Here is a 14,055-nt window from a genome sequence, read left to right as displayed (position 1 = left end):
CCTGGGTCTTTATTTTCCTAAATTTAATCAATCGTTTTGATAACAAATACACATCTCAGATACTGCGAGGTCAACATTTACGATGGCCCAATGGCCCATGTTGGAACAACGAAAAAGTGTGCCTTTGATGCCTAGAACATTTCTTTGAATGTCCAAACTATTACTTTACCGTTCTTGTGCAGCTGGACACCATTAGACTGCAGCCCCCATGTATTTATTGTACATGAGAAACTTTGGAAAAGAAACTTCAGAATGAGGTTCTGTGCGAGGTTATGATGCGTTCTAGACCTATTTGTAAAAAGAAGTATTGACAAGAGAAAAATGATCAGACATGTTCCTACCAAAAGAAAAATAGAATGTAGTTATTGTAGGGAGAACTGTGATGAGCAAAGAAGAAAAGTTTTCAATTAAGAAAACTTTTCATAAATATTTGGTTAATGTCTTTTAATGAGATCCAATCATCCTGCTAATGTCCAATTATTTAAGTGGCAGAATTATAGAAGGCTGTGCTACGTTGTGAAAAATGGCCTTGGATTATTGTTTTTACATACAGTACATATAGGGGCTAGGTAGCCTTTGAGGCCTTGTATTGGTATGTTTTGGAACAGCTACAAATGGGATCCCTTCCTAAAAAAGGTAACATTTTATCCATCTACTTTCCCTAAAAATGTGAACTGTGTTCGTAAACCTGAATTTCTGGTTAATGTCTACTAATACGCAACATGACTCCTTGCTACCTTTTATTAATAAAGACCACACTTCTGTTCTGAACCAACATTAGTTAAGCATCCCTCCTACATTTTAGTAAATAAGTAACATCAAAGATATGACACAGCATCAAAGGCAGTAACTTTTAGGTGACCTCAGTGCTAAAAAACGCTTTCATAACGTCTGGTCTCCGGTTACACAGAAGATGAGAAGGGTCAATTAGTCTGGAAACATGTGGAGGCTGAGGGGGTTTATCACTTCTACGATGAACATGGGAAAAACCCAGAACATTTGGTCTCATACACTGCTTGTCTTTTCATAATTTGGGGTCAGGTTTTCCAAAGGTGTGTGCTATCATAAAGTTGACTCTGGCTTTAGGTTCACTAAATTGAAAAATATCCTTTGTGGACTGGGTTTTATAACCTGGATGAAGCTGAAAAAAGGTTTCCTTAAATGAACACCATTTATGTAACAGTCAAATTTGCATGATGCACCCTGGGCGTTGTGAACATGTGTGTGTGTTTTTGTCTGAGGGTGTGTCAACAGCAGAAAGCAAGAGGCATGTGGAAAGATCCGGTTAAAGTTCATTAACACTGTGGAGAGTTCGATAACATCGACTACTTGTGTGGCACATCAATCAGTCCCACATATATTACACCAAGTATATCCAACAGTAGGGAATAACCAAAGTCTGTTGTCCTTTATACATTTTACACCAAATACAATCGTTAAAACCATGACTCACTACACAAGAGCTCTTCATTATATCATCAAGGTTTCAGATATGGGAATGAAGTATTTAAATCCTTTTTTATCATCACACACCTGGAGACACAGTGACATTTTGTCCCTGCATTTAGCCCATTCGAGTATTAGGGGCATAGCTGCATAGCTACTATGCAGTTCCCGGAAAGCAGTATGTGAGTCTTGGTGCCTTCCTCATCAGCGGGTGAAGTGGAATCTTTCAAGGTACCATTTCACACTCCTGGTTGGTTCGATAAGGTGCTTGAACCAATGACCCTCCGGTTCCCAAGCAAAGACCCCTCAGGAAACCAGGTCACAAAGTGTAACCAGTCTGTACTGGTACTTTCACAGGTCAGTCACCTGTTTTAAATCCAGCTGTGGTGCTATTCAAGATATTTGTGGTTTATTGGGCCGTGATCATTAATCCGAGACCATTTTCGAAGAAGGTTATGGCTGTTTCCAACTACATTTTATGAATGAAGTGCAGCCAGAAGATAATACAGACCCAATTTGCAGGAGGATATCGAAAATGCAGGGGATAATACCGCTGCTTATCACAGCATGTTTCCCTTTGAAAACAGTGGAAATAGTTTGTGTGATTGTTGACAATCCAGAGCCCGAATCGCAGGCATTCATTCTGAATGAAAACTAATGTATCTGTGACTGTATCTTCTCCCCATCGCTTCGCTAGTGTTTTCTCTGCTTTTTACAATTTCTGTGTTTACATTTCACACTGCCACATGTTTGTCCAATAACAAAGAATCCTGCAAGTGCATTTCCTGCCCTGCTTCTTTCACAACGCCAAACACAATTCCTTATTTTTTTGTTCTGCTTTAATTTATGCACTGTGAAACCGTGCCAGACAGAAAAAAAAGTATCAAATTCTCTGATTTGGACAAGCCAAACGGATAATGACTTGGACGCTTAAAACTCAGACAACACTTAAAAAAGTAATGACATCGTTTACAAAATATTATATCAGTGCCTTGCTCTGCTATTCAGATTTGATAACAATGACATCAGTGTCAACAGGAAGATCACAAGACAGTGTGTGAATGCTCCCATGGCTCATAATTTTCCAGGTGAGGGATAGAGGGATAGTAATAAACAACTCTCCTCTCCTCACAGACCACGTTATTGTTGTGATATCATTATACAACAGCATTCCAGTGTGTGTGTGTGTGTGTGTGTGTGTGTGTGTGTGTGTGTGTGTGTGTGTGTGTGTGTGTGTGTGTGTGTGTGTGTGTGTGTGTGTGTGTGTGTGTGTGTGTTACTAACAAGATCACTCGTCTCCCTCTAACTAAAAGATCAAGTCGAACCTGAATTACAAGGACTCAAGATTCCATCCCCACGCGCCTTTCTCTGTACCTGTGTGTGTGGGTGTGGGTGTGGGTGTGGGTGTGGGTGTGTGTGTGTGTGTGTGTGTGTGTGTGTGTGTGTGTGTGGTGTGTGTGTGCACCAGAATCAGATGCTCTGTGTAGCTGGCCAGTGTGTGCAGACAGTGTCATGTTACCATACAGAGAATATCTAGTGTGTTCTTTACAAATACTACAAGCAGCCTCACCATGCTGCTATGTGCTGTATATAAATGTACCTTTTAAAATGTTACCCTCATTAATACAAACTGGCATGGCACTAGATTTAAAATAACGTAAAGACATCAATAATATCCAATGTGTTTTTCTATTTATATGAGAAGGTGACATGATGTCTATTGCACTTTGTAGCATATTGCTTCTATTGTTATACCATCTTTCCCACAGCCCAGTGTACTTTTTTCGGGCAATATAGCTTGGTGCTTTTACATTTTAAGTAAAATAGCTTGCAGGCCTTGTGTTTTGGATGGTAACTTCCTCCAGCCCAAAAGAGGGGTTGGCAACAGCTTTCTTTTTGTTTAAAAAAGTAATTTTGGATTCATTGTCATATGTTAAATTTAATATTCAACATATAGTATGAGTGAGTGGAAATAGGAAAATGTTGGGCAGGCAGGGAGCTAATAGACAGCAAGTTGTTCCTCAGGTATGCACAAACACTGATGTATTACTTGCTGCAAGATCCCACTGTGTATCCCTGTCAGGTGACTCACCAACAAAGGTTCATTTTCTTCCACAATGACAACATTTAATCTAAAGTTAACGAGACTCTGACCAGCGATCAGCTTCCAACAAGACATTTTTTTAAATGTGTGCTTTTTGTTCTTCCCCCCTGGCATGTAGGTCAAACAGTCTCATCTACAAATACTGTACACACACAGCCCCACCCAGGCCTACTTGCTGCACATAGCACTTTTATATCATTATGTAAAGTTGAAGTGATAAACAGGTTCATCAGAGAAAAAGGTGGGGTGGAAGAATCAAACAAAAAACTGGAGGATATAGATATAGCAATTGTACAGCGTCTTCAAGTACTTTATTTAGACCAGGACCATTGAAAGAGAAACTTACAACACACCTTGATCGTAACGGTCCAATTTATAATTTTTGGCGGGTATTAACACAAGATTTGTACTCATTACTACGCTGACTTCACTTGTTTTCTATACATATATATTTAATATACAGAAGAAGAAAAAAAAATATATATATATATATATAATTTTTTTTAATATATAAATATATATATATATATATATATATATATATATAATTCTTTTTTATATATATAAATATATATATATATATATATCCTAGCATTTTCTTTTCAGGAAATTGCCAGAAAGACTGTGATCCGTTTTTTTGTTTAATTTTAAAAGGAAGGGTTCTGTTCCTATAACAGAATACATTTTTCTAAAGTATCTTATGGATGTTCTTGTGCTTCTATGGTCATAATGTTTCGTATCCTGATGTTATGTCAAGACAATCTAAACAAGTAGGTGGAGTATGTTAAGAATGGAAAAAATAGACTTTAATAACATTGTACATAATGTTAAGCAGAAGTTGAAAAAAAGTACAGTGCAGAGCAATGTACAAAGTATAGAGTAGACTGAACTGTACCATATAGAATAAATATATAACGTAAAATATTTGGAGAAGAATGACTCTTTTATGCTCCTTTATACTACTCCACATCATCTTGCATGGGAAACAGTTTTGTAAATATGGAATGTTTGTGATAAGCTGATGGATGAAATGTTCAAAGTTCAAAAGGCAAATTACTTTAGTTACTGTAGGTTAGCCTAACGAATTTGATATTACATCTTAGCTAGCCAAGTGTTGCAAACATTAGTTAACTGCCATCATAATTGAACTAACGCAAGATAGATGGCCTTAAGTTTGCTTTAGAGGTCAGCTAATACATTAATGTGTCAGAAAATACATAATCCATTAACTCAATATTTGTGTGTGGAACTATTGGTCGCCCCGAAACATGCATTACTTTTGGCTTTTTCCAACAACATTAGAATTTTATGGGAGTGTCGTAACTCTTTAAACGGCACTGATATACTTTGCATAGTACTATGCATTGTTTAAAAACAGATTTAATCCAAACAGTATTTGTTCTTTAACATTTAGTTTTCAAAAAATGCTGTCACATCTGTTTATCTCTAACCAAATAAGTGATACAGGATATACAAATAATGTCATATTTTAGAAAAGTTAAGCAAAAACAACTAGAAAAGGGTAATGGTAGGCTTCAGTACCACTCCTGAGAGGCCATTGCCCAAATCAATTACACCTTTCAGGCATATGTTCACCTCCATCCCTTCTGACTGTCCATCCAGTTCTTTCCTGACTCTCAATCTCTTATCCAGGTGTTACCGTAGCGATGGGGGGAGTCACCTGAGGCTTGCACCTGAGAGCTAATTGCCTTGTCGGCAGTTTCTATGGTAGCAAAGGTAAACAATGTACCGGGTAATGTATCACTGTGATGATAAACTCAGAGAAACTCTTAAGAGTTGTAAAGTGGTAGTTTAACAGCATGTTGGGGAACGACTGAAATAACAAGACAGTGGTTACAATCCTAGTTCAAAATTGTGCTATTAATTTGCTTCCATGTGATTGGCTTGTATCACGCGAAAGTCAGCATGAACAGATTCTTTCATAAACTCCAGATCATCTTGTGGTGAGATCACACCAGCCGGGGATCTAAATTGCTAATAAACAGGGGGGGAATGGTCCCTTCCCCACTACTTTTTTAAAAATCTTAACTGCATACCTGTAAAGTCTTGTGACCCCAAATCAGGCCAGGGCATAGAGTTAAAGTGAAAAGACCAATGACCGAATCACACCCCCTTAGTTGGACCTCGGCCAACTTCGAACTGGACCTTTATTTTGATCTCGACTACACGTATGAAGCCTTTTGTACGGTCCACATCAAGAGAAACCAGTGAACAGACAAAAATGAACACTTGAAACGACTTCTGTGGTTCATCCTGCTACAGCAGGTTTCCCCAGGAGCAGATTTTTCCATGATGACACACCGACTCACGAGGTGAAAACATTATCAGTGTTGCTGTCCCTGCTGGTAATAAACACTACTTAGGGTTAGGGTTATTACTCTAGGATGCAGCCAAAGAAAAATGGTAACATTATTTGGCATGTAGCAGGTGATAATATTGATTTTAATGACAACCAAGTCCCCCCCCTAAGCCCCTCAATCTCCCCCTCCTCTTCCTCTGCTCCTAATGAAAGACAATCACATCATCAGAGCCTTAGCCTGACTGTTTTTTAAAATGCCATTTTATAATGTGTTTCCGCTATTTCTTAAAGTATTTCGTTTTGTAAAGCACTTTGAATTGCCTTGTGTTGAAAGGTGCTATATAAATAAACTTTTAATTTATTATTACGCTCTGTGATTCTCTTGTATTCCCTATGTCTGTTTTTTTTCTTATCTGTGCTTGGCTTCATTTTCACATGCTATTGGCATTTCCTCTCAGAGTTTTTCTTAACTACTCTATTCAATTTGACTCGCTTACTGTCTCATTCTCGACATGCTGATGTTCTGCCAAGCTCTTCTATAGAGTCTTCGTTGTTCATTCATTCATTTAAATACTCATTCGTGATTCCACTTATTAAACAATAAGCGTACTATCCCCCCTAATTCATGACTACAGAGATACATTCTCCTGTATGCATGAATACGACTTCTACCCTGTTGAATGTGTTGATATTTCAAATCCACATAAAGGAATGGTAAAAATATTTAACAGAATGTTCCACGCGCCATTTACTGTTGAATATCCACATCCAGTTCAGAGGTACAGTATACTGTACATGCCTTGCAGGTTCAATTCCTTTAAGACAAAGGGAGAGGAGAACAGCAAACAAAGGTGCACCTATGACTGACACACAGATTAATGGAATAAGCAATTGCGTATTTACTAAACCTGCACTGAGAAATTCACCCAATTTAACATACCACTACACTGGCTGCTACGCATATTTGTACGTTGGGTTTATCTTGCCAAAACACCTTAAATATCTCATATACTGTACTGAGTTTTAGAAACAACAATAATAGGGATATATGTTGAACCAAGATTGCTTTCTCGGTTCTTCTTCTGCTAGTGTTTGTGTTAATGCTTCTTCTTTTGTCGTTGCAGCCAGTGTGGATGTAAAGAGAACTACAACTTTTGGAGGCAGGGCCCCGTTCATCCCATAAAAGTAGCTCAGTGGAGTCTAAAGAGCAAATGGCCTGACTCTAGAGTACAAAATACCCTGGTCTTTCAAGGATCTTCTGCATCAATTTGGTTGTCCTTTAACCCAGTGGCGCAAAAAGTGGGTAATGCACGATATGTGATGCATAGGGGCGCCACACCAGGGGGGGCGCCAAAGCGATGGTAAAAATATATATATAATAAAATAAAATTGGTATTTTCTTTATGTTTCTGCTGTTGTGCGTTTCTAAATAGTTTCTGCATTTCCTTAAGGTAAAGAACATTTTAGAGGACTAACATGCTAGAGGCGCCCTATCTCATAAGATTCCATCATAGAATTTTAACATAGAAGAGGGAGCAGGGGCGCCGCGAGCGCTGAGCGAGCACGCACTAGTAGAGAGTTGACGTCCATGGGAAGAGATGGATAAAGCAAAAAAGCTGTCGGGGGCTGAAAATAGGAAAAGAAACAGGGAAAAGGACATGGCATGTCAAGGGATGCGTCAACAGTTAAATAATGGTGAAAGGCAACAGGTAGGATGATTTAAAGTGTGACGTGACAAAAGCTACATTATTGTTAACAGAGAGGGTTCTAAAGGATCTTTGTTTGTTACTTTTGCACTTTAAGGCAGCGGTTCCCAAACATTTTTGCGGCGCACCCCCTTCTACGTCCAAACCGGGTTGACGCACCCCCCAAAAAAACGCAAAAAAACCACAAACGCAACAAAGCTTTGTTTTATCGCCATATAAAGACACATGTTTAATCATGCGCAAAAAAACAGAACACGCATGACGATAACAACATCAACAAAGTTCAAATATAATGCAACAAAGATAAATTGCATCGATCCACAACCTTAACGAGCATGGGCTCAGAAACAGAGACAATAAATAAAAACGAGGATCAATCATTTCCTGACTCCCGCTCATTTTCTTCTCTCGGACTCGTTCATATTCTCTCCGTCTCTGTTCCTCACTTTCTCTTGGTCCCTCTCCTCCTTCATGACTAACAACTTTGTCATGAGACGTTCCACTTGACAGTTTCCCTGATTTCAGCCAGTTAATCATATTTGAAAGAATGAATGAAACGAGTTGGCGCGCATATATCCTAGCCTACAGTGAAACGTAGAAGACAGCGGCTGTCTTCTTCTACGTTTCTATCAAAAACTAATAAATTATATATTTTTTTATTTAAAATAAAAGGGATTACAAAGGTAATGTTTATTGTTGGTTAGAAGGGTAATAATGATTTCTTTGTGTCGTTTTAAAGGCACTGATGTCTGCGAGGAATCTGCATCACACCCGGTCGGGATGTTCTGACCAAAGGCTTAAAAATTGTTGGCAAAATTGTTGCTGCATACCCCCCTGACACTGGGTAGCTGTGCCCCTGCTTTAACCCCGCCTCTTAGCCTGGATTCTGCTTAAACGCATTGTACAACTTTAAGGAAGAAAGAAGAAAGAAGAAAGAAAAATGTATCCCCTGATTTACAGGGTCTCTTTTCTATTGTAAGTCAATGGAAAAAGGTATTTCCTGGATCCAATGATGTAACGTGACTGATACGGAAGTTGTAATACCATCGCTTGGCCACTACGAAAATTTGCTTCAACGCCCAACTCACTTCCATTGAGCTTGGCAGCCGCTGTCTTTACTCAAATATTCTTCGAAGCATCGCTCTGTAACACCAAAGTGTAATCACTTAGTGATTAAGCAGTCCAAACTGAGGGACAAAGATTTGAAGAAATCGGTATCTATTACAAACCAGTTTAATTTGTTGACATATAAACTGCACCTCTGTTTGATTGTAAACCTAGATGGCTAAAGCACCCACACACACACTAGTAAACCCTCCTAGCGTCCTACCACACAGAGCAACGGGAGATCAAGTCCTGCCAGATAATGCAATGATTGCATTCAAAAATCTGATTAGTATATTTTTGTATAATGACAATAAAGGCTTTCTATTCTATTCACTTGTTGCTGTATTCAAACGAAAAGGAATTATCATTAATAAAACACAAGGGTTCAAGAGGATTTGAACAAATGCAGTAAAACCAGAACACAAAATGCAAAATCTGAGAAACAAACAGATTCAAAAAGCATCTAAAAATGTCAATCAATTGTTGAGCATTTGTGGAAACATGTGTAACATCTTTTCTATTCTGCCCATTAATACCATTTTGTTTGCTATATGAGGAACCTAAAACACAAAATACTGTACAGGTCCGATAATGTCTACCAAGCCAGATATAATTTGCTTATAGCATGTTCAAACACTTTGTCCTATGTGGCAGAGCAATCTCCTCTGAGACACAGAAAAGAGCTGACTGTATCCCCTCCCGGTTCGAAGGGCTTAACCCTTTGGGGGGCAGGTCTTCCTAGAAAGAATGGGCCAGAGGGCATCATTACAGAATACACTTACACCTGCTGCCTCAAAAAGCACATATCAGAGGACTTACGAAGGAAAACAAATAGCATTTGAGTGTATTTGCCCATTAAAAATGATTTGTTGTGCGAATTAATACTGATGTATATTGCAGAGAATCTCAACGTAACACAAAATAAGACAGCTCATTGTAACATTGGCATCAGGTAATTCTGCAATATATGTAACTAAAGAGGAAAAAACACATTCCGTAAAGTTAAATTGGGTCTTACACAGCAAGTATCAAGATTATATTTCAGGTTTCAGAACTTTATTTTGTGCCTCTACTGGGAAATGATTACATGCTCCATTTCTTTCTCAAACTGCTTCTACTGCAGCACCTCTTTCACCCTCGCTCTGAAACCAGAGCCCAGTCTGTTCTGATTGGTTAGCTAGCCGGCTCTGTTGTGATTGGTCAACAGTTGAGCTAGCCAATAGGAGCACAAGTGGTATGTAGTTATGTCACTGTATCACAAAAGTAAACAAAGGAGTCCAATAGAGGCGTTTCAGGCAGGTGGAGAATCTCTGTTGGGAGGGAACACAGGGATTTGAGTCTGTGAAGACCCTTTACATGCACAGAAAACCTATACAACACACTACAGGAAAGGGAATATAAGAGGGCCCCTTTAAAACAAGTTATTTATTGATTTGTTTGTTTTAACGGCATAAATAAACATAAAAAATATTAGCAACTATGTTGATGGTGAATTAATGTCTTTACTTACCAAGCATGACAAATGTATGTTTGATGGCTTTTTCTGTCATATGAGGGTAACCAAATGTTGGATGTTTAAACTGTTGCATTAGCCAAAAATAAACATTTGAAGACACCAGCTTGGGTTAAAGATGAACACATTTAACTATGTTTTAAATTTTATCGACTTACAATTAATCAGTGATTACCGGTGTAACGATGATACCTCAGGACAAACCTTTCCACAGAATGCAAGTCTGCATTATTTCTACAATATTTAACATGACCTCGAATGAGTTTTCTGTTAGAAGCAATCCAAGTAACAATTAAAACCTCTTTTAAAAGTCACACTGCGTAACTGAAAGTTGATACATTCTGTTTTTGCACTACTATTTACGCTGCTTTGTGGAATTACCATTTACTGCCAGGCCATAAGGCCAATCATTACAGAACTAATTGTGGGGCAGGTTTATCATTTGCAGATAAACCAAGTGACTTTAGAAAGGAGACAAAGTAAGAACCATTTGTTTTGCAGCCATACCTGCAGGACAAATTAAGTACGGGTTATATTGTATTAACAACTGGAATGTCCTCGTGACACTTATGACTTCAATTGTTAAATTTAGCGGTCTTTTGGCAGACTCTGTGACGTTAGAATTGTAATGGCATTTCTTCCAACACACATGTATTTTTACCTCAAGGCTCAAACCTTGAGTTGGACTTCCCGAAAACACTAACTGTGCTCAATCATGCCTAAATAAGTTACAGTTGAAATTTAAAAGAAATGAAAATGTGTTTTGACCTTTGTCTCTTGAGGAGGATAATGTGATGCTAGCAGAAAGGGAAACCAGTAAGTGTGAAACAGTTTGTCTGAATGTGTGAAAATGTGTCAAGGCTGTTGTAAGCGTCTAACTACATTTACAGCTTTCACGGGATAACTGCCAACATGTCAGATACATGTGCAGAATGCTATCTGCAAGTCCAATATCTGAAAGACAAAATATGTCCAGAAGTAAATCTTTTTTTATGGCTTATCAGTGACAGAAGCCCTAGAGATGTGAAAGAAGAAAAGAACAATGCAATTGTGTAAATGTTGAGTACTTATATGCACCCACACACAATGTCATTAGAGTGGGCAAGCTATGTAAATGTAAACTCTGTCGGCATGAGATTTATGCAAACTTGTTTGGTTTCTCCCTCCTCACACACAGGGAAACAAGCAGAGACAGAGAGAGCTAAATTAAATAGGGATTCACCTTACAACAAAGGATGGGAAGCTTCCGTTTTCAAATCTGCACTGTTTTTGGGGCTCTCAATCCTTTCTGGGACAAGACAAACCAGTCGCTCTCACACAAACACAGTTACACCTCTTGAATCATTCATTAACATCACTTAACCTTACATCCTACACACTAACTCCACGGGTATCACCTGAACCGCCCTCCCTGCTATGCTCCTTTCCTCCAGATATTACACAGGCATGGAGCCAGACCACTCCTTGTGTGTCTTTTTCCACTCATTCCCTCCCCTACAATACTCTGGGAAGAGGAGGAGGGGGGAGCTGTCAGTTCCTTTTTTTCCTTTGACTCACAGAAACGCCCAGTAAAGTCAAGTGAGAAACAATTATACACCTGTTACTTACAGAGCCACTCAACTTCAAAACAACTCAAATGCAGCCAATTTAAATTACCTGTGTATAGCTTGTAATGTCTGGCAACATAATGGCTCAGTGTGAGGAATATTGGCTCCCCGGGCACAGTTAATAGGCTAGGGGACATTTTCCTCTGGTTTCACTATTTTAGGGGCGTTAAAAGAGCGGTTTACATGATGAGTGAGGGCACTGGTGTAAAGTAAATGTAAATAGCGTACTTTTACTCCACTACATTTATTTAATAGCTTTATTTACTGTGCAGATTTTGATAAATAATTTGAAATATAAACAACTCTTAAATAGGACTTTAGTTAATAACTGGAGTAAAATTCAAAAGCTACCCTGCAGCATACATGGTCATTACACTACTTTACCATGTTGATAAACACATTAATGCATCAATAATTGTAATCAAATCATATAATATATATTATTCTGGAATGGACCAATCTAGATAATATGTCCTTTTATCTTTTGGTACTTTAAGTATATGTTGATGCTAATACTTTTCCTTGAGTGACATTTTGTATTCAGGACTTTTGTGTATTTATACACTATCGTACTTCTACTTTAACCTAAGTACAATATACTTCTTCCACCTCTGGCGCAACAGCCTTGACTGGGGGCTATATTAGTGGTAAACGACCAAAGAAAATTGTCATTTTGTAAAACAATTAAGCTACCTGTCAGTTGACACACCCTGACGACCCTCGAGTGTAACAGGTATTTTCTCTACGGGATATGTCTCTGGTCAAACCCTACCTGTGCCTCATCGGTGCTGCCGTCCCTGTCCAGCTCCCCGATATAGTACTGCTCCATCCACCGCCGGGCGTTCTCCGAGTGCCGGTGGGGGGGTCCTTCCATCTCTCGGCTCACGTCATTCCCTGACCGCCTGAGTATCAGAGCCTCCCCACCCGGGTGCATCCGCAAGAAAGAGGTCACGTCGTACACCCTGGTCCCCAGAAGCACCCAGCAGGAGTCCTTGGAGCAGTGGCGGGCAACCTCCCTCTCCTTGAAAAACCGTGGGGACGTGGAGGGAGACATACTGATTAAAAAAAACAAAAACAAAATGAAGAAAAGTGAATACAGTGAGGAGAGCAGAAAGACCTCCTCAGAGGACCGTGGAACTGACTACTGACTGAGAGTTCAACTTCACCGCTGACACCCAGGGGCAGTAAACTCTTAACTACTCCTCAGAGGACAGCAGCGAGAGGCGGGGTCTGTGAGGCGTTCAGACACTCCGTAAAGATCAGAGATACGATTTATTAACAGATCCAGCAGCCTGCAGGTGTTTCAAACTTAACACACCTCCTTGGGGGATGATCCTCTTTTCTTAAACAACCTTTAGACAACTGTTTGTTGTCTCCTAGCACCAGTTTTATGTAAGACTACCACCGTTACCGATTCTTATATGTTCCGTGAAGGCATCCAGACGCACCTGTTGATCTGAAAGCACTCTTCGCGCGACAATAAAGATGACTTCTCAAGGCTGATATGTAGAGCAAACATAAAACTATTTTATTATTTAATTAAATGTTATTTTCAACACTTTAGCAGGCTCTCGACAGTTATAGAGACTGAATAATTGTTCACCAAATCTTTAAAAACGGGTTAATATGTCATCTCCAAAACTTAACTGTATCATCAACAGGTCAATTAAAGTAAAGATTGTCGATAAAATCTTAATGTTTTTTATTTTATCTTTTATTTATTCCTAAAACAGAGGGTGTGTCTTTGTTTACACATCTGTGACGAGCGTTATCTTCACTGGACAGATGAGCTCTGGTGCCTTCACGTAGTGTCGGAAAAATTCCTTTCCGTAGGTGAATCCAAAATAACAGAAATATTTTAAAGAAAAATATAAAGTTATGTACGGTTTTCCCATATGACTAACATGTGCTGTTTAGGGGGCGGAGCTAAATTATAAGGCTTTATAGTATTCATTTTTTAGTAAAACGTAATTAAATAAACTATTATATACAGACTTGACGTATGCTATAAACCTACTGTTGAAAGGTCTGCAAACAAAATTCAATGATTGCCCAAAAAAAAAACATTATACGGTGTAACAAGTGACATTTACGACCTAATTTGAGTATTTCGGGGAAGTTACTGATGAGTCATAAATACAGCATGAGAACCATACTTGTCCACGAGCGCCTTCATGCGGGTTTTAGTGAATTTGCCTTGTGCTGTCAACACCTAACGGGCAAAAATAATTGCACTTTAAAAAGCTATAGGC

At 38.9% G+C, this 14,055-nt stretch overlaps 1 protein-coding gene across 1 annotated transcript in view; it reads right to left on the bottom strand.

Moving 5' to 3' along the window:
* The window catches only part of fa2h (fatty acid 2-hydroxylase), a 36,711-nt gene extending 23,712 nt beyond the window's left edge, over positions 1-12,999 (bottom strand). Inside the window, exon 1 of the mRNA XM_063912074.1 lies at positions 12,576-12,999. Within this exon, the coding sequence (XP_063768144.1) occupies positions 12,576-12,857 (282 nt within the window). The 5' untranslated portion in view covers positions 12,858-12,999. The remainder of the gene's footprint in view (positions 1-12,575) is intronic.
* Positions 13,000-14,055: the final 1,056 nt, after the last annotated feature.

Source organism: Eleginops maclovinus, chromosome 2, assembly GCF_036324505.1.
Source record: "Eleginops maclovinus isolate JMC-PN-2008 ecotype Puerto Natales chromosome 2, JC_Emac_rtc_rv5, whole genome shotgun sequence".
NCBI classification, from domain to species: domain Eukaryota; kingdom Metazoa; phylum Chordata; class Actinopteri; order Perciformes; family Eleginopidae; genus Eleginops; species Eleginops maclovinus.
This window is presented reverse-complemented; position numbering and strand designations above follow the sequence as displayed.